A 21929-nucleotide genomic window follows, 5' to 3' on the forward strand; every position below is an offset into this window, starting at 1 on the left:
CAACGGGCGGCTCACAACACAGCGGTTCCATGGGAGCACCCGCCCGTTACTGGGACGAGCACCGAGCCACGGAGCTGGAGAGCATGGCTGGCACGGAGGCACACGGGAGGCAGAAGCCACCCAACACAAGTGAGGGCCTCTCCTGCCCGGCTCCTGGCCCCACGGGATGCGGGCGAGGGCAGGGCTGATGCTTCCCTCCCCACCCAGCCCTGAAGCGAGCAGCGGTCACGCTGCTGCCCACCTCGTGCAGCCAGTTCCTCTGGAGCCGGCCAGACCAGCACCGCGGCACCAAGTTCTTCCTTGGTGCCAGCATCGGGAGCCTCCTCGGCCTTGGTGAGTGTGTCCCGGTGCAGGGCACAGAGGGGTTTTTGGCACCGGGGACTCATGGCACTGTGCGGGTGTTTCAGGGCTCTGCCAGCTCCTCATTGTCCCCATGAACCTCTCGGAGATGCGCAAGGTGCAGCTGACATGCGGGCTGGCAGGTGAGGATGGAGCTGGGGGGAGGCACGGGACAGTGGTCCCCCCAGCGCCGTTGGTCCCCCGTGGGGCCGTGGGGACAGCTCTCTGCTCCCCGCAGGGGTGACTGCGCTGGGCTGGGCCATGTCCCCACACATCCGCTGCGCCAGCCTGCTGGTGGTCCCCAAGTTCCTGGGCAAGGAGGGTCGGGTCTTCGTCCTCTCCTTCGTCCTTGCTGCTATCTACAACGGTAGGGACCCCCACCCGCTGCCCTCACGGGGTCCCTGGTTTTGGGGGGGGGGTGTCTGAGCCAGCCCTGCCTGCACCAGGGCCCGTGGCCAACGTGTGGCACAACCTGGACGAGGTGATCCGCGCAGTGGGCTGCGTGACGGAGCTGCAGGTCAACCACAGCCGCCACCTCTGGCAGGTGTCCACGGTGCCGCTGCGCATGGTGATGGAGGACATGGTGGTGAGGCTGCGGGGCGGGGGGCGGCGGGAGGGGGCCGGGGGGCGCGGGGCCGAGCCGCTCCCCCCTCCTGCAGCGTGGTGGGCAGAAGCTGGACGCCGAGACGCAGAACATCTCGCGCGCCTTCGTGGAGCTCAACGAGGAGGTGGCCAGCGAGGAGGGGTACGACCTGAAGCAGGGCGAGCGCACGGACTCGCAGGCCGGGCTCAGCACCCAGAAGCTGTACGAAATGAAAACCAAACTGCGCTGCACGTGTGAGTGGGGCACAGCGGAGCCCGGTGCTCACCCCCACAAGCCCGGGGTGGTTCACGGCTGCAATCGAGCACGGGTCGGGGCGCAGGGGAGCCGTGCGCTGGGCTGAGCCCCTCATATCTGCCCCCCCAGACGTGGTGGACCAGGCCATGCAGCGGTGCCGGCACTGGTTCGACAAGAAGCACAAGGCTTGCATGGCGCGTATCGTCGTGCCCCTCATCAGCCACCTCCTCTGCTTGCCCATGAAGTTCAAGTTCCTCTGCCACATCGTCAAGGGTGGGTGATGGGGGGGGGGCCAGCCCCGGCCTGCCACGGGGGAGCTGCTCCAGGAGCTCAGCCCCCTTTGCCAGACCCCTTGGACGTGAGCCCCAGCCCGTGCCGGGGAGGTGCCAGGGGGATCCCCCGCTGATGCCAGCGCTGTCCCCTCCGTGCCCCCCCAGTCATGCACAGCTGGTGCTGGGACAGGATCCCTGTCGAGGGCAACTTTGGGCAGATGTACGACATGCTGAACAACTCCGTCAACAACCTCAGCCAGCACTTCAGTGCCAAAGTGGTCATAGAGGTGGGTGCCCACCCCATCCACCCGGTGCTGGGGCCGGGGCAGGATGGTGCCTGGCCCCATGCCCCCCCCCCCCTGCAGGAGGAGCACCACGAGATGCTGGTGGGCATCAACGTGTCCGGGGAGCAGATCGTGGAGGAGGTGACCTCGCAGATCCGGCAGCACAGCGCCCGCCTGGGCCAGGCCTTCTCCTTCTTCCGCCTGCTGCTCTCCTTCACCTTCCTCCTCGTCTTCATCTCGTGAGCCGGGGGCTGGGGGCTGGGAGGGCACAGAGTGATGGGAACCTCCCTTAGGGACAGGAATGGTGGGTTGTGAACACAAGGTGGGTGCTGGGGGGGGTTCAGCTGCCCCCTGCCTCCCTCGGGACCCCCTCTCTTCCCAGGGCGTTCTCCTACACCAAGAAGTACTGCCAGGACATCTGCTTTGACAACCTCTACATCACCACCTATTTCCGCCAGATCGACGCCCGGCGCAAAAAGCAGGTGAGGGGGGAGATGGGGCAGGGGGTCCCCCCCACCCAGGGGTCCCCGCCACCCCCTGGTCCTCCCACACCCCCCCCAGGGCTGTACTGAGCCCCCCTGCTTCCCTTTCTCCCAGAACAAGCGGACGCTGCTGCCGCTGCGCCGGGCGGAGATCCCCACCGTCATCTTTCCGTGCCGCCTGGCCATGCAGCCCCGCGAGCTGCAGAGCGTGGTGAGGGGCTGGGGGGGGGACTGGGGGTGTGGGGTTGGGGTGCCAGGGGCAGGTCGTGGAAGACCCCACCCCGCTCCCTGCAGGTGCTGGAGCTGCTGGAGTGCATCCCGCCCCTGCTCCTGCTGCTGCTCGCCTGGGGCCTGGACCACACGCTCTACACCATGCTGAGCATCATCCAGCAGCACTCCTTCGTGCAGTACTCCTTCCGCAGTGAGACCCGGCCCCACAGCCCCCAGGGGGCAGCTCCCAGCCCCGCAGCCCCATGGCAAAGCCTTTACCCCCCCCCCCGCCTGCCTCCCCAGCCCCCAGCCTTGCCACGCAGCCCCCACGTGCCCCTGTTCCCCCGCAGGCAGCCACCACTTGTCCGTGCACGTGACGGGCACATCCCTGATGGCTCGGCTCCTGCGGAGCACCATCGGGTCCCTGAACACCTCCTCCGACACGGAGCTGGAGACGTCTAACTTCGGTGAGGGCCCCCTGGGGATTTATCCCTGGAGATGGGGCGGGGATGGGAGCCCCCCGAGGCTCCCTGGCCTGGCTGCTCCCAGCCACGAGAGCTGCTCAGTGCCACTGTCGGTCTCCAGTCTGCCTGCCGCAGCCCCGGGGCATGACGCAGCAGCAGTACATAGCCAGCTGCCTGCCCCTGGCCGTGCTGGTGCTGCTGTGCCTGCTCCAGGTCTACATGTACCGCCTGCGCCGCGCCATCGCCGCCTTCTACTTCCCCAAGGTGAGCGGTGGCACCGACTCCAGAACCCCAGACCCCGCACGTCCCCAGGGGCTCCAGTTTTTTTTTGGGGGGGACTCACAGCCTGTGCCCGGCGCAGCGGGAGAAGAGCCGCGTGCTCTACCTCTACAACAAGCTGCTGCGGCAGCGGCACTGCTTCGTCCGCCTGCAGAGGAAGCGCATCGCCCGGCGGGCACGCCGCTACCCAGCCCTGGTGAGCGGGGACGGGGACACAGGGTTGGCACCACACCAGGGAGCTGCCCCCCCCCTGCCAATGCCAGGATGGGCAGCGCAGGGTGTCCCCCGCTCCCTGGGTCCATCCTATTTGCCCCATTGGGGTGGCTGGTCCTCCCCATGGAGGGAGAGCCCCACATGTCCTCGTCCCTGCTGCAGGGGACGTCCCTGCTGGAGTGGTGCTGCCGGCGCTGGCCACGACTGCGCCGCTGGGTGCGCCGGCCGTGCACGGTGTGCGGGGAGCCCGAGTCCCCCCAGGACCACCAGGCCTGCCCCTCGCCTGCCTGTGGAGCCACGTACTGCGGGTCCTGCTGGAGGGACGTGGGCCGCGTGTGCCCTGCCTGCACCCCCGGGGATTGTGGCCTCTCCGAGGACAGCAGTGAGGAGCAGGAGGGGTACGCGGCCTGAGGGCGCCTGGCACCCTGCAATAAACACTGAGTGTCCCCCCCCCAAAGCGAGTGGTGAGGTCTGTGGGGTGATGTGCTCTGAGGGTGGGGGACCTTGGTGTAGGGGGTGGTGAAAGTGCGGGTCTCTGCTGCGCAGGGTGACAGAGGTGGGGGGCTCTGGTGTATGGGGTGGGGTGGTTGGGAGCCCACAGTGCATGAGGTGGTAGAGGTGGGGGTCTCCAGCGTACAGGGTGATGAAGGTGGGGGTCTCCAGTGTACAGGGTGATGAAGGTGGGGGCCTCTGCTGTATGGGGTGATGAAGGTGGGGGTCTCCAGTGTTTGGGGTATTGAAGTTAAGGGTCTCCAGTGTATGGGGTGATGAAGGCAGGGGGCTCTGGTATACAGGATGGTGAAAGCGGGGATCCACAGCGAGTGAGGTGATGAAGGTGAGGGTCTCCAGTGTACAGGGTGATGAAGGTGGGGGCCTCTGCTGTACGGGGTGATGAAGGTGGGGGTCTCCAGCACACGGGACAGCGAAGCCGGGGGTCCCAGCCCACGGCACGCTGCAGGTGGGGACCCTGCTGTGCACCGGCACCGAAAGCGGGGGGTTCTCCGGAACACCGGGCAGCCACACCGAGCTCCCCGGCGCGCCCGCTGCCGCCGCTGCGCGGAGCCCCGGAGCCGCGAGCCGAGGCGGAGCCGCCGCCGTCCCCCGGGCACCGGCCGGAGCTGGGCGTCGCCGGCGGAGCGGTGGCGGCGGGCGGAGCCGGGCGGCGGCGGGCAGGAAGTTCCTCCTCCCGGGCCGGGCCGGGCCGCTGCCGGTGGAGGCGGTGGCGGTGCAATGCGCACCGGGAGCACCGGCGGGGGCGGCCGCGCCGGCTCAGCTCGGGAGCCGCCAGCCCGGGGCCGCGGCAGCCCGCACCGGCTCCGGGACGGGCCCCGGTGCCGGCAGGGCGATGGCACGGGCGCTGCTCCTCGCCCTGGGGGTGCTGCTCGCCGCCGCTACCGGGGCGCACGGGAGAGGCGCAGGTGAGTGGGGACCGGGAACCGGGGACCGGGACCGGGAGCGGCGGGGTCCGGCGGCGGGCACCGGGCTCTTTGCCTCCTCTTCATCATCATCATCATCATCATCATCATCATCATCTTCCTCCTCGTTCTCCTCATCTTCCTCCTCCCCCTCCTCCTCCCGGTACCCGGGAGCTGCCGTACGCAGGGGGCTCGGCGTTGTCCGTGCCGGGCGGGGGGGCTCGTCCCGGTTGGGACCGGCTGCCGCGTCACCTCCTCGGCCGTGTGTCACCAACCGGGGCCGGGCCGTCCGTCTGTCCGGCCGGCCGTCTGTCCCGCCCCCGCCAACCCCTCCCGGGGGGGCTCCCCGAGGTCTCCGCTCGGTGCCAGCGGGCACTCGGCATCGCTCGGGGACCGCCGGCCCCCGGGGGTGAGAGGGGCTGCGGCAAAAGGGAAAGGGACATGGGGGAGGCTGTCACAGCCTCGGGAGATTTTGGGGACAACGCCACGGCCCAGGTGTGGAGGGGTCCAGCCCTTCCCCGGGGTGTCGGGGCGGTGGGGATGGGGGCGTGCAGGTGTCCTGCCGTGTCCCCAGGCTGTGCCCAGAGCCCTCTCGGAGGGTGGGGAAGCGTCGTGGGGAGCTGCAGGGGCGAGGGACACTGAGTCAGCTGGGGCCAGGCCTCCCCGGTCCCCGAGCGGGTTGTACGGGGCGGCTCGGTGCCGGCAGCTGACGTAAGAGCTGGCAGGAGACCCCAGGAAACCCACCCCACCCAGCCCGGGGCGTGCTGCGATGTGGGGCCACAGCCTCCTTCATGACCCCATGTGCCACGTCCCGGCTGCAGGTGCCACGTCCAGGCACCTCCAAGGCTCGGTGCCCTGGTCCCTTGGGACCGGTGACACTTGGGGGCTTCACCCAGTGGCAAACTGGGAGCTGCTGGGGTGAGCCTGGGAGCCCCGGCTCCTGTTCCCCACCCTCCTGCCCATGCTGGGGGGGGTGGGACACGGACTGTGCTGGGTGACCGAGCTGTGACAGTGGCTCTGGGCCCTGCTTAGGTGACAGCTGGCAGCAGCACCCTGCAGAGCTGGGACACTACTGGTATGTGACGCCGCGGGTCCTGCGGGGTGAGCGCCCGCTCCGCCTGGAGGAGGCGATGCAGGTGAGCCCCCCGCCGCCTCCCTGGGGTGCCTGTGCCACGTGGGTGTTTGCCTGGCTCGTGACAGGGGGATTGCGGTGGGGTGGGGGCTGCCCGTGGCCTTGCCACATCCCCCTGCACCCTTCCTGGTGCAGGAAACCCAGCATCCGAGTGCCCCCGATCCCAAATCCCCCAAGGGACCGAGCACCTGGAGCCTCCGGGCGCAGCTGCTCAGCCCCGAGGTCAGCGGGGAAGGGTCCGGTGGGGTGTGGGAGGGGGTTTGCTGTCCCCTTCTCCTCTCCTCTCCCGGTGCTGGGAGGGACCCTAGCGGGTCCTGGCACCCACCGTGCGCCCAGCACCCCTCCTGGCCGGGGCGGAAGGGCCCAGCCCACCCCATGGCCGTTGGGAGTCTCTCCAGCGTTTCCGCCGCCGCACCAGGCAGGAAGCAAGGGGGGTGGCTGGGGGGGGCTGGGGGTGGTGGCGGTGGCTCCGTCCGACACCCCCGTCCCCGCACAATGCGCTGCCGAGGGAGGGACGCTTCCTGCGCGGCGTGAGGGCGGGGGCCGGGGAGCACGGGGGGATCCCTTCCGCCCCTCCCTGGTGGGCACGCGCCAGGCTCGGGCGGGTCCCCGGCCCTGCTGGCACCCAGCTGGGGGCCGAGGCATTTCGGAGGGCACGTAGGAGTGGGATGGGATGGGTGGGGATGGGTCCTTGGGGTGGGGGTCCCTCTGTGACCGCTGCCTGTCGCAGGGGGGGTTCCCCAGCCGGCTGCAGGTGGTGCTGGAGCTGGAGGGAGCGCAGCTGATGCTGGAGCTGGAGCAAAACTGGTGAGGGGGGGGGCTGGTGGGGGCAGGGCAGGGGTGGGAGGAGTGGGGTGGAGGTCCCGTGGGCCCCGTCTCCATTTGTGGTTTGTGTGGGGTGGGGGTCCCGTATCCCCCAAGGAGGGTGCAGGGTGGGGGATCCAAGGGCCCCATCCCCACCCATGACGCATGTGGGTGAGGGTCCCGTCTACTTCCATGGTGTGTGCAGGGTGGGGGTCCCGTGAGCCCCGTCCCAATCTGTTATCCATATGGGGTGGGGGGGCTGGGGTTGTTGTCTCCATCCATGGACACGGAGCAGGATGGGGGGGGGGATCTTGGGGACCCTGTCTGCGATGTGCTCGGAGCAGGGCGAGCTGGGGGACCCTGGCTTGGGGCTGACACACTCCTCCGGCAGGGATCTGGTGCTGGGCACCGGGGCGCTGCTCTACTACCTGCCCAACGGCACGCGGGTGGTGCAGGAGGCCAGCAGGCAGGTAGGACCTGGGTGCCCTGCATCCCCGAGCCCTCCCCGTCCCCAGAGGGCCCCCAGCACGGGGCCAGCCCCTAAACCCCGCTCTCTGCTGCAGGAGCACTGCTGCTACCGAGGGAACGTGCGAGGTTTCCCCAGCTCCTGGGCCAGCCTCTGTGCCTGCTCCGGACTCAGGTGAGCCCCCAACCCCGGTGGTCCCCGAGCCTGGCTCGTGCTGTGCCGCTGACGCCTGGTCCCCTCCTGGTCCCCTCCTTGCAGTGGCCATTTCCGAGTGGCAGAGAACAGGAGCTACGGGCTGGAGCCGGACACCAGCGGCCCCCCGGGGAGCCACATCTTGTACCGGCTGCGGGAGGTCCGGCTGGCACCGAGGGCCTGTGGGCAGGGCCCCCCGGAGCCTCCCCCGGTGGAGGTGGAGACGGAGCCGCCCCGGCTGCAGAGGGTAAGGTGGCCTTGGGGGTCCTCCCCCACCAGAGCAGGGTCCCCTCGCTGCTGCCCTGACCCATTTTTGTCCCCCAGGGCAAGCGGTCGGTGGCGGAGCCGCGGTTCGTGGAGCTGGTGATGGTGCTGGACCACGCTGCGGTGAGTGCAGGACGGGTGGGTGCCCGGTGCCGGGGGCTGCCCCCTCCCCTGCTGATGCCCTTCCCTGCGCCCGCAGTTCCAGAACTACCCCGACCTGAACCGTGCCCGCACCCGGACCCTGGAAATTGCCAACCAGGTGGACACGGTGAGTTGAGCCGGGCCCCTGCCACGCCGTCTGTGTGTCCTCGTGTCATCCCCTTGCTGCTGCGGGGGTCCCTGACCCCCCTCCTCCGTGCACCCCAGTTCTTCCAGCCGCTGGGTGTGCGCGTGGCCTTGGTGGCAGTGGAGGTGTGGAGCGAGGGCGACAGGTTCGAGGTGGGGCGCAGTGCCCGGGCCACGCTGGAGCGGTTCCTGCGGTGGCGCCAGGAGGAGCTGCTGCCCCGGCTGCCCCACGACAACGCGCAGCTCCTCACGTGAGTGACGGGGACGGGGACAAGGGGACGGGGACAGGGCAGGGCGTGCAGGCGGTGTCAGCCCCGCTGAGGCTCGTGCTCTCTCCCCAGGGGCTCCAGCTTTGACGACGTCGCGGTGGGGATGTCGGTCCAAGCCTCCATGTGCTCGCCCACGCGCTCCGGGGGGGTCAGCATGGTCAGTACCCCCGTGTCCCTCTGTCCCCCTGCTGCCCCCCCGTCCTGAGCCCCTGCTGTCCCACAGGACTACTCGGTCAGCGTCCTCGTCATCGCCTCCACTGTGGCCCATCAGCTGGGGCACAGCCTGGGCATGGGCCACGACGGCGTCGGGCGCTTCTGCGAGTGCAGCAACCTCTACCACGACCACGGCTGCATCATGGACTTGCCCACGGGGTGAGAGCCGCAAGGGGGGCTCTGGGAGAGGGTGGGAGGGTGGCAGGTGCCCCCCTGCCCTCCTCACTGTCCCCTCTGCGTCCCCGCAGGCTCACACCCGGCTTGAGCTTCAGCAACTGCAGCCAGCAGGACCTGGAGCGCAGCCTGGGGCAGGGGCTGGGCTGGTGCCTCTTCAACGTGCCCGAGCCCCAGCAGCTGGCCGAGAGCCCCCGCTGCGGGAACCGCTTCCTGGAGCCGGGCGAGGGCTGCGACTGCGGCCTCAGCCTGGTACGGGGGCGTGGGGGGCACCAGCTGAGCCCCAGCTGCCTTTGCCCTGGCTTAAGTCTGTACCCAGGAGCTGTGCGTCCCGGCCCCGCTGTGGGGCTGGGGTGGCAGCGAGGGGGGGGTCCCACCGTGTGCTCACCACAGTCCTGTGCCCACAGGAGTGCACCGACCCCTGCTGCAACAGCAGCACCTGCCAGCTGGTGCCCGGAGCGCAGTGTGCCACAGGGGACACCTGCTGCCATGACTGCCAGGTACCTGGGGAGGGGTCCGGGACCACCACCCGCCTCCCAGCCCCTCCGCAGGGATGTTTTTTCTTGGGGTGCCACCCCCGGGGGCACAGTGGGATCCCTGCCCGTCTGACTTTGCCCCTCTGCAGCTGCGCCGTGCGGGACATCTGTGCCGGGAGCCTCTGGGGGAGTGCGACCTGCCCGAGTTCTGTGATGGGGTCTCACCTCACTGCCCACCCAACGCCTTCCTGCAGGACGGGCAGCCCTGTGCCGGGGGGCGGGCGCGCTGCTACGGCGGCGCCTGTGCCACCTACGAGGGGCAGTGCCAGCAGCTCCTGGGGCCAGGTACGGCGGGGACAGCGCGGGGACAGTGGCCTGGTGTGGGGGGCTTGGGCTCACTTCTTCCTGCCGCAGGTGCCAGCCCTGTCTCCAGCTCCTGCATGGCCTCCCTGAACGCGAAAGGGGACGAACGTGGGCACTGCGGGCAGCTCGCCAATGGCTCCTACGTCGCCTGTGCCCAGCAGTGAGTGCTGGCCCCATTTTTGCTGTCCCCACCCTCGCTGTCCACACCCCTGACCCTTGGTCTCCGCAGGGATGCCGGCTGCGGGAGGCTGCAGTGCCGGCGTGGCGGTGCCCGTGGGGGCCGAGCGGAGGGCTCCTGCCAGGGAACCACGCTGCCCGGGGTCGAGGACGTGAGCGACGCAGCCATGGTGCTGCCCGGCACAGCCTGCGGCCCCGGGAAGGTGAGTGTGAGGGCTGCGGGGGGTGCCGGGGGCGTTCTCCGTGCCCATGGGTCCTGACGCCGCGTCCCACCCCAGGTGTGCCTCCAGCACCAGTGCCAGGACGTCTCGGTGCTGGGCGACCAGCAGTGCCGGAGCAAGTGCCACGGGCACGGGGTGAGCTGTGGGACTGCAGGGGACGCGGGGGCTGCCAGCAGCTGGGGGCTGAGGCTCGGTGTCACCCACCCAGGTGTGCAACAACCACGGGCACTGTCACTGCGAGCCAGGCTGGGCGCCCCCCACCTGCGAGAGCCCCGGAGCGGGGGGCAGCCAGGACAGCGGCCCCGCCGCCACGCTGGAGCGAGGTGAGGGCACGAGCTTTGGGGGGGGAGCAGCGGGGAAGAGAATGGGGCTTTGTGCTGCCCGAGGCTGCGCGGGGCACAGCCGGGCACTGACGTGTGGCTCTTGGCAGGGGGGAGCGCCCTGCCCACCGCCCTGCTGCTGAGCGCGCTGCTGGGGCTGGCGCTGGTGCTGGGGCTGTGCTGCGCGCGCCGCGCCGGGCTGCACAAACACCTCTGCCAGCTGGGCAAGGGGACGTCGTGCCAGTACAGGTGAGCGCCAGGGGTAAGCACCGGGGGCGGCCACCCAGCTGTGGCCGTGCACACGCGTGTGGCTGCACGTCGCGGGGCTGCCCGCGTGCACGTGGGCACGCGCGCGTGGCTGTGGGGGGGAGCGAGGCGCGTGGGCTTGCATGAGCGTGTCCGTGAGCAGGTGACCGAGCCGTGTCTGTGCACGTCCCCCGTGGTGCAAGTAGTGGACCCCGTTGCATTTCGTCGTCCCGTGTCACTGCGGTTCCTCCCCCTGCCCTCCCCACCTCTCCACCGCGCTGCAGGCGAGCCCCAGCCCCCCGGGCTGAGCCCCCCAGGCTGAGCCCCGACTCTTCTCCCCACAGCGCTGAGACCCGGGTCCGATTCCTGGGTCCAGAAGCCCCAGACGGCTGGAGCGGGTAACGTCACTGCCGGAGCCTGGGTCTGGGGGCTGTCCCTGAGCCGTCCTGCTTCGCAAGGCGTCCGGTGCTGCGATCTTCCCTTGGCAGTGCCCTTGGGGTGTGGGGACGGCCCCGGGCTCGGGGGCGCAGGGTGTCGCATCCTCCGGTGCCGAGGGGTTCGTTTTTCTTCGGCTTCTGCTTGGTGTTGGTGTCGCTTGGTTGTCGTGTGGGGTCCCCCCCAAGGGCCAGGAGCGAGCGGGGCCTGATCCTGCCTCTCCCCTGCAGGATCTCGCAGCCGGAGCCCCCCTTGGCCGGGCAGGGCCCCCCGCAGCGCCCCCGGCCCCCGCAGTGGCGCCAGGCCACGGAGCTGCAGGTCATGCACAGCAGCAAGGTGAGAGGCGGGGGGCTGCACGGGGGGGAGGATTGGGGACGTCACCCCGACAGGCACCGGCCTCCCTGGGGAGGGGGCTGCCGTTGCCGTGGTTATGGGCTGTGCCGCCAGCCTGCGGTGCGGTTGCCTTGGGTACGGGGTTTTTGTACAGCTGTTGCTGAGGAGATGCCCGGCGGGGAGCAGCTCGGAGCGTCCCCGCTGCCCGCGGCCTCCTGGGGCTTCGTGCTTCGGCTCCGTGACTCCCCGAGCCTGGCACAGCCCGGCACAGCCCCCGGCCGCTGTCCTGGTGTCCCCGTGCCCGGCACGCTGTCCCTGTGCCCATGGGGGCTGCAGGCAGGGCCCCTGTGCACGGTCCCGCAGCCTGGGCTCCGTGCCTGGCCGGGGGTTGTGGTGGCCACCGTGGAGTGGGGCTGAGCCCCGGATCCCCCTGCTTGTAGGGTGGGGTGGGGGGGTCTCTGCTTTGCTGGGTTGGGGGGGTCTCTGCATGCTGCACGGCTTGCCCCAGCCCCGTGCACGGCTGCATGGCGTGCCTGCCCTCCGCCGCCTCTCTCTTTCTGCAGCCGGCTGTCCCGGCCCGGCCCGATCCTCCTGCGCGGCCTCTCCCGCCCGACCCTCTAACCAAGGCCTCCCAGGTAATGCCCTGGCTGGGGTGGGGGTCCCCGGGCCCCCCCTTTCTCTCTGCCCTCCTCTGCCACTGCTGCATGCGTCTGTGCATGACCTCAGGGGCTCGGCCTCCGGGGCAGAGGCTGGGGCTCAGCACCCAGGCGAGCTGCGCCCCCCACCCCGCACCCACCACCCCTGGGGGCTGGCACCCCCCTGTGCCACAACCCCCGACACCCCCCCCCCACAACCTCCGTGCCCACTCTTCCCATACCTCAGAGCACTGCCCTGGGAGGCTCTGCCCTGTGCCCCCCCCTGCTCGCCAGGCTGCGCTCACCATCCCTGCTCTTTCTGCCCAGGCCCCCCCCTCGGACAGGCCGCCCCCCCCCACCCGCCCGCTGCCTGCGGACCCTGTGGCGCCAGGCACTCAGGTAACGGCAGCACGGCGGCACCCGGCAGGACAGCGGCCCCCTGCTCCCCCTGGGGCAGGGGAGGTGGTTGGGCCCCCCCCAGCCTCCCGGGGGGGTCGCTCCATACCACAGCTTTGACGCCCCCGTTCCCCCGCAGCCCCCAGGTCCTGCCAAGCCCCCCCCGCCTCGCCGGCCCCTGCCCTCAGACCCCCTGGGGCCTTCACTGCCACGCAGCGAGAGCCCCCCCGGCCACCCCCATGTCACCGTCATCCCTTCCAGGTGAGTGGGGGGGGGCAGGATTTTTTAATTTTTTATTGGGGGGGAGAGGGTAAACTGAGGGGCTGCAGGCAGTTTTGGGGGGGTAGTAGGGATTGTAGTAGTGGGGGGGGGTGTAGGGACTGTAGTGTGGGGGCTGTAAGGACTGGGGGGGGGCTGCAGGGAGTGTGGTAGTGGGGGGGGCACAGAGACTGTAGCAGTTGGGGGGGGGGCTGTAGGGACTAGAGGGGAGCTGCAGGCAGTTTTTGGGGGGGCTGTAGGGACTGTAGTGCTGGGGGGGCTGCAGGGACTTGTAGTGGGGGGGGCTGTAGGGGTTACAGTGGGGGGGCTGCAGGGACTATAGTGGGGAGGCTATAGGAGGGGCTGCAGGAACTGGGGGAGGACTGGGGGGGCTGTAGGGATTATATGGGGGGGCTTCAGGGGCTTTTGGGGGGCTGTTGGGGGGCTATAGGGACTATGGGGGGGCTGCAAGGGGGGGCTCAGAGGCTGACAGTGGTGAGGTGTGGCTGGGGGCCCCAGTAGGGCACAAGGGGTGCTCTGGAGGGGGCCCCTCGCCGCACCCCCCCCCCTCACCGCCCCTTTCCCCTCCCCAGGCCGGCGCCGCCGCCCCCCGCGGGCGCCCCCCGGGAGGCCTGAGCGGGGCCGGGACCGCCGCTGGAACCGCCGGGCCTGGTGGGGGGGGGCAGGGGGGGGCCTCGCCGCCCGCTTGTCGCCGCCGGGCCAATAAAGGGGCCGTGAGCCTGCCTCCGTGCTGCCTCCGGGGCACCGGGAGGGGGGGGACGGGGAACGGTACCGGGGGGGCTCCGGGACTACAACTCCCGGCAGCGCTCGCGGCCCCCCCCCCCCCCCGGAGCCGCCGCGGTACCGGAAAGGGCGCCGGGGGCCGCCAGCGCCGCCTGGTGGGGGGGACACTGGGGTGGGGGGGGGGCACCGGGGGGCGGCTGGAGCGCGGGGGGGGCCGCCGGTGCTCCTCTGGGTCCCCCCCCCCAGGTCCTGCTGTGGGTCCCCCCGCGCTTCTGGGGGGCCGTGGGGGGGTTGAAGGGGCGGGGGGGGGGGGCGGGCAGGGCCCCGAGAGGGCCTCGGGGGTCTGCACTGGGGGGGTCGGGGGGGCGCCCCCGGCCACTCGGCCCTGAGGGTTTGTGCCCCCGGGGGGAGCGGAGGGGGGGGGGCAGCAGGAGGGACCCCCTGAAGCTCAAAGGGGTCACCCCGCCCCCCCCCCCCCCGGGCTGTAGCCCCAAAACCCAGCTGCACCCACCGAGGGAGGGGGCGTCCCCCTCTCCTGAGCCCCCCTGCGCAGCGCCACGTCCAGCTCTGGGCCCCCAGCACAAGGTGGGTGCGGGGCTGGGGGCTGCAGCCCCTCTCCTGGGGGGGGGCAGCCTGGGGAAGGCTCCAAGGAGGCCCCCCTGCAGCCTTCCCGTACACAAAGGGGGCTGCGAGGAACCAGGGGGGCCTTGAGGTCCCCCCCACCCCAACCCAGGGCTCTGCGGGGTGCCCGGGGCACGCAGCCACAGGCGTGAGCAGGAGCTGACCCGAGTGTGCAAACACACGGACAGGAGCTGGCCCTGGGGGTGCACACGTGCAGGAGCTGCAATGTGCATAGGCACACGTGTGCAGGGGCAGCCCCCGTGCAAGCACACGCGTGTGCAGACAAGCGTGTGCAGGAGCAGCCCATGTGTAAACACACATGTGTGTAAGAGCAGTCCATGTGCAGACACACGCATGCAAGACCAGCCCATGTGTGAACACACGCGTGTGCAGGAGCTGCCCCGGGTGCAGGACCAGCACTGGACCCCTCTGGGCGAGCAGCACCGGGTGCTGGTGGCCCCAGCTCCCACCGCACTTGGCTGCAGCCAGGGTGCCCCAGGCCACCGGTACCAGTGCAGGGTGGGGACCGGTTCTGGGCCCTTCTGGTCAGCACTGGTCTTGGTGCAGTCAGTACTGGGAGCACTGGGAGAGTCCGTTGGGGCTGGGGGTGGGGATGCCAAGTCAGTATGGGAGGGGGCAGGCCCAGTCCCAGTCAGTACTGGGGATATTGGGCCAGTGCTGGTCAGTACCAGGGATGCCGGGCCAGTGTCGGGGGCAGCAGTCCCAGTCCCAGCTGGTACTGGGGATGCTGAACCAGTGCTGGGGACGGTGGTCCCAGTCCTGATCAGTACTAGGGATGCCAGGGGTGGTGTTCCCAGTCCTGGTCGGTACCGGGGATGCCAGGACGGTGCCAGGGGCAGTGGTTCCAGTCCCGACTGGTACAAGGGACACCGGGGGCAGTGGTCCCAGTCCTGACTGGTACCTTGGATGCCAGGTCAGTGCCGCCTGGTTCTGGGGATGCTGGGGGCGGTGGTCCCAGTCCCAATCAGTACCGGGGATGCTGGGCCGGTACTGGGGGCTGCAGTCCCAGTCCCAGCTAGTACTGGGGATGCTGGGCCGGTGCCTGTTGGTACTGGGGACAGTGGTCCCAGTCCTGATCAGTACTGGAGATGCCAGGGGTGGCGGTCCTGGTCCTGGTTGGTACTGGGGATGCTGGACTGGTGCCAGTCGGTACTGGGGATGCTGGGGGCGGTGGTCCCAGTCCCAGTCGGTACTGGGGATGCTGGGCCAGTGCCAGGCAGTACCGGGGATGCCAGGTCAGTGCTGGGGGCAGTGGTCCCAGTCCCGATTGGTACTGGGGACACTGGGGGTGGCAGTCCCAGTCCCAGTCGGTACTGGGGATGCTGTGCCGGTGTCGGGGACGGTGGTCCCAGTGCCAGTCGGTACCGGGGATGCTGGGCCAGTCCCGGTCGGTACCGGGGACGCCAGGCCGGTGCCATAGGCAGTGGTCCCAGTGCCAGTCGGTACCGGGGATGCCGGGGACGGTGGTCCCAGCCCCGGTCGGTTCCGGGGATGCCGTGCCGGTGCCGGTCGGTACCGGGGATGCCGTGCCGGTGGCGGGGTGCCGGTGCCGCCCCCCCCTCTCCAAAGGGTTAATGGCACTCGGGGAAGTTGCCGGGCGGCGGCGCAGCGCGGATTGGCCCGAAGTTGTCGGGGCGGGGCGGGCCTGGCCGGGCCGGGCCGTGCCGTGCCGGGCCGCCCCCGGCCCCCGCCCCCGGCCGCCGCCGCCGCCGCCGCCCCCCGCCCGCCGCCGGCGGAGCCATGCGCCCCGCGCCGCTGCTCGGGCTCCTGCTCTGGGCGCCGCTGCTCTGGGCACCGCCGCCGCCGGTGCGCGGCCTCCGACACGGCGTCCACTGGAACGGGAGCAACCCCAGGTAGCGCCGCCGCACCGGGGCGGCCCGGGCCGCCCGCCTTTGTGTGCGCCGGGCAGCGCGGCCGAGCCCGGGCGAGGCACCGGGAGCGGCACCGGGAGCGCCACCGGGAGCGGCACCGGCCCCGAGCCCGCGCGGCGCCGCCGCTGCTCGGCACCTGGGCGCGGGGCCGCGCCGACGGGAGGGGCGCGGGACCGGGGCGGCGGGACCCCAGGGCGAGGCGGAGCCGGTGGGCACCGAGCCACACCGGGCATCCCCGCTGGGCGCCGAGCCCCGGCTGGCACCGAGCCGCTCAGTCCTTCGGGCGGCACCGAGCCACCGGGCACCTCGGGGTGCCACCGAGCCCCGGGCACCTCCAGTGCCACCAAGACCCAGGTGGCACCGAGCCATCGGGCACCTCTGGTGGCACCGGGCACTCCCAGGTGACAGCAAGCCTTTGGGCACCACCGGCTGACGCCGAGCCCTGGGTGCTACCAAGCCCGTGGGCACCCCTGGGTGGCACCGTGCCCCCGGTGGCGTTGGGCATCCTATGCTGGCACCGAGCCCCTGGTGGCAGCGAGCCCTGGGTGTCCCCAGCCTGCCAGCCACCCCTGGGCAGCACCAAGCCCCCCACCCTCGGTGGGGCATCCTCAGGTGGCACCAAACTGGTCACCGGCTCTGGGCATCGTGCTGGTGGGCGCAGAGCCCGGCATCGCCCCCCTGGCCGGGGGTGCCGCCCGCGTCTCTGCCATCATCCCTGGGCTGGGGTCCAGCCCCGTGCTCGCCTCAAACCCATCTCCCCCTCCCGGCCTCCTCCATTTTAGGCAGTTCCAGGCTCGGGGCTGCTCTGGGCACTGGAGGAGGGGAGAGTGCAGGGGGCAGGGTCAGAGCGCTGCGCGGGGGGCCCTGGGGCCGCGCTGCCCCGTGGGGGGCTCCAGCCTGTGGAGCCAGGTTGGGGCAGGTGGGCGCACACCGGGGCAGGGTTTGGGGCACCAATTTGGGTATGGGGAGCTGTGGATGCAGGAGGTGGGCACCAAATCCCACAGGCACCCCGTGATGGAGGAGGGGGGTTGCTCAGCACGGGGTTGGGGTGCTGGGCGCCCATCTGTAGGGTCAGGGTGTGCGCCCTGGCCCCCGGGAGCCCTCAGCCCTGCCTGGGCTCGTCCTGGCCAGCGTAGCCCAGCGGGAGCAGCCCGGCTGATGCTCTGAGTCAGCTGGGGGCCCACGCCTGGTCCTGTCCTCGAAGAGCCCCCGGCTTGGGGGGGTGCTCACAGAGGCCTGAGCCTCCCAGCCCCGACAGCGCTGCCGGCCCGGTGATTAATGCGCCAGGCTCTGCCACAGCTGCCAAAAATCTGAGCCTGGTGTAAACACTGCCCCGGCCGGGCACTGGGGCAGGAGGAGGGGGGCCCTGCTGGCCGGGGGGGGCTCCCCGCTGACCCTGCTGGGCCAGAAGTGGCCCCAGAGATGGGGCAGCACCACTGGGTTGGCTGCAGCAAGTGGGAGATGGGACCTCTGGGCTGTGCTGGTCCCCACATCCATCCCACCCCGTCAGGCTGGTAAAGGGTGCGGGGCAGCACCCGCTCCCAGGTGCTGGCTCCACGTCCCCATCCTTGTCCCCAGGAGTCCCCCGTCCCACCACGGCTCTGCCAGCACAGCCAGGGCTCTGCCTGCTGCCAGCTCGACGCCCAGCCCCGGGCTTGCCCCGGTTGCAGCAGGATCTGGCCGGGGGGAGACGTGGGTGCAGGGTGGGGGCTGCCACCCTGCTGGGGTGGGGATGGGGAGAGGGGCTCCTGCTGCATCTCCCGCCCCGGGCTGGCAGGACCGAGCGTGTGCACACGTGTGTGCGTGTCTGCATGTGTGTGTGCACACGTGTGTGTGTCTGCAGAGGTGTCTGCTCCACCCTGGCCTGGCTGCACAAGCTGTTTGCACAGGCGTGAGCTCATGCCGCGTCGCTGCGTGCCTGCCTGCGCAGGTACCTGGGCTGTGCCCCCTCCCCTGCCCGGCCCCGGGCTGGGTTTGCACAGCTGGGGGAGCCTCTCTTTGGGGACAGAGCCCCCCCCCCCGCCAATGCCGCCAGCTGCCCCATTGCAGGGCCAGCAGCACTCGGGGCCACCCCCCGTCGGGGTGTCACCGCCGATCAGCGCTGGGGGCCGTGAGGCTGCTGCCTGGGGCGAGGGGCTTTGTGCCCCGGCCCCTGGCCCCGGCCCGCGTGGTCGGGTTCCTGCGGGCCAGCCCCGGCCCCCCAGCTGCAGCCGCTGAGCCCATTCAGCTCCATCGGGCTGCAGCTAATCGGAGCTGATGCCTGTTTGTTTGGAGAGGCCGGGTGCCCGGTAGCTGTTTCAACAAAAGCCTGGCCACCCGCTCTGCCGGGGCGAGGAGTGGGGCCGAGCGGAGCAGCACGGGGTGGGGGGCGTCTCTCCCTGGTGGACCCCCTGGTGCCCACTCCCCAGCTCCCCCCCCCTGCCCGGCAGGTTCCTGCGGGACGACTACACCATCCAGGTGTCCATCAATGACTACCTGGACATCTACTGCCCGCACTACGAGGGGGCTGTGCCCGCCGGCCGGGCAGAGACGTTCACGCTCTTCATGGTGGACCGGGAGGGCTACCGCGGCTGCTACGAGACCCCCGGGGCCTTCAAACGCTGGGAGTGCAACCAGCCCCAAGCGCCCTTCGGGCCCGTCCGCTTCTCGGAGAAGATCCAGCGCTTCACCCCCTTCTCGCTCGGCTTCGAGTTCCAGCCGGGGGAGACCTACTACTACATCTGTGAGTGCCCGTGATGGGGGCTGGGGGCACCCCCAGGGCTCTGGGGGCACCCGGGTTGGGGTGCGTGGGGGCTGGCGTGTGCTGGGGGCTGCATGCGATTGTAGCGGGGTGCAGCCGGGCTTGGGGTGCACCGGGGGGCTGGCTTCCCCCAGGGCTGGGGTGCCTGGGGGGGTCCCAGCTGTGCCTGGGTGCAAATGGGGTTGTGGCGCATGGGAGGTGGGGGTGCAATGGGTCGGGGTGCACTGGGGGTCTGGGTGCAGTGGGTGGGGGTCTGGCTGCACCCATACAACCAGGACTGGGGCACATGGGGAGGTTGGGGTGTAGCAGTGGTCTGCTTGGAACTGGGGTTGGAGCATGCTGGGGGGCAGGATGCAATCGGGGTTGGGGAGAAATTTTGGGGGAGGGGGTGTCTGAATGCGCCCGGGGTCTGGATGTGATCAGGACTGGGGCACACGGGAGGGTGCAGCGATTGCACCTGGGGGTGTGCATGCAACCGGGGCTGGGGGGGCTCCGGCTGTACCCAGAGCTCTGGCTGCGTGAGGGCTCAGGGCATGGGGGGGGGGTCTGGGTGCCCCCATGGTGGGGGTGCACCATGACTTCGGATGCAGCCAGAGGTGCGGGAGGGGTGTGGGAGGCGTCTGGGCACCCCGGGGGCGAGGCGCACAGAGAAGTGGGGCTGTGCGCGGGGGTCTGGATGGTGGGGGGGGGGGATTCACGCCCCTCATTCCGCCGGGAGGGGGCGCGCCAGGCCCGGCTCTGGCCCGGCCCGGCCCGTCGGGGAGCCCCGGGGCTCCCGTCCAGGGTGGCGGTACCGGTGCCGGTGCCGGTGCCCGCGGCAGCTGCTGACCCCCCCTCTGCCCAGCCGTGCCCAGCCCCGAGAGCGCCGGGCGCTGCCTGAAGCTGCGCGTCTCCGTCTGCTGCAGAGCCACCAGTGAGTCCGCGGGGGGGCTGCTGGGGGGCACTGGTTTGCACTGGGGCTCGGGGGGGTGCGCACTGGTGCCGGGGGGCACCGGCTCTCTGACACCCTCTGGGTTTGTTCCAGCGCCGGAGCCGGTGACGGAGGTCCCCAATTCCCAGCCCCGCGGGCGAGGGGTCCCTGATGGTGAGTATGAGGTGGGGTTGGGGTGGGGGCCCCCCAGGCTGCCTCACGCTGACCTCTGCTCCTGCTCCTGCCCCTGCAGACGCGGGGACGCCCCGGGACACCGCGGCCCCGGCCCTGCCGCAGCGCCGTGCCCAGTGCCTGGCTCTTACGCTCCTCGCCCTGCTCTGGATCTGACCCCGCGGCGCTGCCCGTGGCGGGGACACGGGCTCCTCCGCCACGCTGGCCGCTTGCGAACGTTTTTCTCCTGCCACTGTCCCACCGAGCCCGTGGGGCAGCCCTGGGTCACAACTCTCCTGCCAACCCCCTGCCGAGCTGAGCTGGGGGCCAGGGGCTCCCGGCTGGAAGGTGAGGGGGTCCCGGGGGTCTCCCTGGTCCAGGCAGCTCCGCAGCCCCTGGAGCTGCGCCCCTCGGCTGTGCCACGGCGTCTCCTGACGGCGCTTTCTCCTTCCTAGGGGCATTGCTTCCCTGCCAGCATCCCCGCGTGCCGGCCCCGACAGCCGCCCTGCCCCGGCGCTGTGGGCTCCCTGCAGCTCCTTGGACGCCTGCTCTGTCCCAGGGCCGTCTCCTCATCTTGTGCCTTCCCCCATGGACCCCCTGCTGCGGGGGGCCGGGGACCCCCAAGCCCTGGAGCAGGGCGACAGCTCCTCCGGGCGCTGGATGGAGGCAGGCGCCCGGCCCCTCCGCTCGCCTTGTCCTCCAGCGAGGACACCGATCTGTCTTCTGCGAAGACGCCCTCCTCCTCCGTGCGGTTCCAGTCCGTACGGTTTGGTTTTAACCCCTGGTAGTGACTGAGCCGAGTAATACAGTATTTGCAAGACCGCCGTGCCCTCGGGCTCTGCGCCGCGGTCCCTGTCCCCGCGGGGTGCTGGGGTGTCCGCCTCGCAGCCTTCGCCGCAACCTTTCAGGCTGGGGGGGGAGGGGGGGACTTTAATTGCAGCGATTGATATTGAGACATCAGCTCATGTGACGGGGAGAGCTTTAATTACAGATCAGCCGCCTGCAATTAGTGCCGGGTGGCAGGGCCCGGCGCCGGCACTTGCAGAGGGGCAGGGGCGAGGGGGTGGCAGAGCGGGGGTCGCTCACCCACGGCTCCAGCCTGAGCACGCTGGCCCTGATCCCTGCTCTTAGCCGGGCTCAGACGCTGGTCCTTGGCCTGTCCGTACCCATCCTGTGCCCCCCCCAGCCCTGCAGCAGCACCTGGGGGGCCAGCACGCTGCTGCCATCCGCTCCCTGCAGCGCCCAGGCAGGAGCAGCGCTCACGTATGCCCTGCAAAAAGCCCATGAAATGGATTTATCCCCGGGAGCCGGCGCCCTCCTCGCAGCGCAGCTCTACCCGGCATTAACGGGGGCCCCCCCCTCGCCCTGCGCTTAAATGAGGCAATTAGGCTCTGCCGTGCGAGGCGGGGGGCTGCGTGCGGCTGCGGAGCCCTGCAGCAGCCCCTGCACACAGCCATGGAGCCCTCCCCACCCCGCTCTGGGGGGGCCACCCCTCTGCTGGAGCACCCATGGGGGATTTCTTGGCACGGAGGGGCCCAGCACCACACCAGCAGCATCCTGGGCGAGCGGCGCTCAGGGAGGCAGCGGGATGCAGCTCCTGTCCCCCCCCCCCCCAATGTGGGGCTGAACCCAAGGCTGGGGGGTGCCTGGGGGCAGCCGGGCCCCGCCACCCCCCTTCCCGGCGCAGGCGTTGCGTTGCGGCCGCCTGCCGCAGTGGTGCCGGGCACGTCAGACAGGTTTTATGGCTTCTGGAGAGAAACTGCTGGGCGAGAGGCTGAGCGAAAGCAGCGGCCGCCGCCGCGCCCCTCCCTGCAGCCGCTGCGCCCGCCGCACCCTGCGCCAGGGGGGCCCCCGCGCCCCCACCCCGAGGCTCGGTGGGGCAATGGGGCCTGGCTTCCGTGCCATGGGGACGGGGGGGCTGGAGGACCCCCCCATGTGGGGATGCTGGGGGGGCTGTGCCCTGTGGGAATCCCCTTGCAGAGGTGCTGCGGGTGGGGTGTGTGCCAAGAGACCCCCCTCAGCGTGGGGGTAGGGGGGAGGGGGATGCCCCGAGGACCCCCTGTGTGGGGATGCCAGGGGCTGTGAGCCCTAAGCCCCCTCCCTGTGTGGTTGCTGGAGGATTTGTACTTTAAGGCACCCAATGTGGTGGTGCTGGGAGGGGGGGGCCTGTACCCCAAGGGACCTGAAATGGGGATGCTGGTCAGGGAAATGCCCCAAGAGACCCCCCCCATGAGGGCATGCTGGGGGTACTCTGCCCTCTGGGACCCCCATGCAGGGGTGCCATGTCCCGGGGGAACCCGTGCGGGGATGCTGGGGGGGTCTGTGCCCTGCAGCACCCCAACGGGGGGATGGTGGTGTCTGTGCCCCAAAGGACCCCTGCGCAGGGATGCTGGGGT

General features: G+C 70.9%; 3 protein-coding genes across 14 annotated transcripts; all 3 read left to right on the plus strand.

The window, feature by feature from the left end:
* The first annotated feature begins 3 nt into the window (after nt 1–3).
* DCST1 (DC-STAMP domain containing 1) lies at nt 4–3836 on the plus strand. Its single transcript, XM_072028179.1, has 16 exons — nt 4–129; nt 208–333; nt 408–482; nt 578–706; nt 786–925; nt 999–1176; nt 1307–1450; nt 1615–1736; nt 1815–1972; nt 2116–2215; nt 2331–2426; nt 2510–2636; nt 2776–2892; nt 3011–3153; nt 3251–3364; nt 3544–3836. The coding sequence occupies exons 1-16, from the start codon at nt 30–32 to the stop codon at nt 3790–3792; spliced, it is 2118 nt and encodes a 705-aa protein (XP_071884280.1). The 5' UTR covers nt 4–29; the 3' UTR covers nt 3793–3836.
* A 719-nt stretch (nt 3837–4555) lies between these two features.
* Nucleotides 4556–13198, plus strand: ADAM15 (ADAM metallopeptidase domain 15). Of its 12 annotated transcripts, XM_038168030.2 has the most exons (25): nt 4557–4799; nt 5829–5932; nt 6659–6735; nt 7124–7202; nt 7296–7372; nt 7457–7637; nt 7715–7777; nt 7854–7922; nt 8021–8190; nt 8281–8365; nt 8432–8580; nt 8670–8847; nt 9003–9095; nt 9221–9416; nt 9486–9594; nt 9664–9814; nt 9890–9967; nt 10041–10155; nt 10263–10401; nt 10743–10796; nt 11064–11169; nt 11730–11801; nt 12129–12200; nt 12337–12458; nt 13049–13198. In XM_038168030.2, the coding sequence occupies exons 1-25, from the start codon at nt 4727–4729 to the stop codon at nt 13089–13091; spliced, it is 2655 nt and encodes an 884-aa protein (XP_038023958.2). In that variant the 5' UTR covers nt 4557–4726; the 3' UTR covers nt 13092–13198. The 12 variants fall into 12 exon arrangements, 10 of the variants coding, with proteins under 10 accessions (XP_071884106.1, XP_038023958.2, XP_038023960.2 ...); XM_038168032.2 differs by lacking the exon at nt 11730–11801; XM_038168031.2 differs by lacking the exon at nt 10743–10796 and having other exon boundaries at nt 4558–4799.
* A 2312-nt stretch (nt 13199–15510) lies between these two features.
* On the plus strand, nt 15511–20355 carry EFNA4 (ephrin A4). Its single transcript, XM_038168040.2, has 6 exons — nt 15511–15694; nt 18142–18434; nt 19297–19365; nt 19477–19536; nt 19616–19881; nt 19989–20355. The coding sequence occupies exons 1-5, from the start codon at nt 15582–15584 to the stop codon at nt 19708–19710; spliced, it is 630 nt and encodes a 209-aa protein (XP_038023968.1). The 5' UTR covers nt 15511–15581; the 3' UTR covers nt 19711–19881; nt 19989–20355.
* The last annotated feature ends 1574 nt before the right edge of the window (nt 20356–21929 follow it).

The sequence above is a fragment of the Anas platyrhynchos genome, chromosome 26, assembly GCF_047663525.1.
Source record: "Anas platyrhynchos isolate ZD024472 breed Pekin duck chromosome 26, IASCAAS_PekinDuck_T2T, whole genome shotgun sequence".
NCBI classification, from domain to species: Eukaryota; Metazoa; Chordata; class Aves; order Anseriformes; family Anatidae; genus Anas; species Anas platyrhynchos.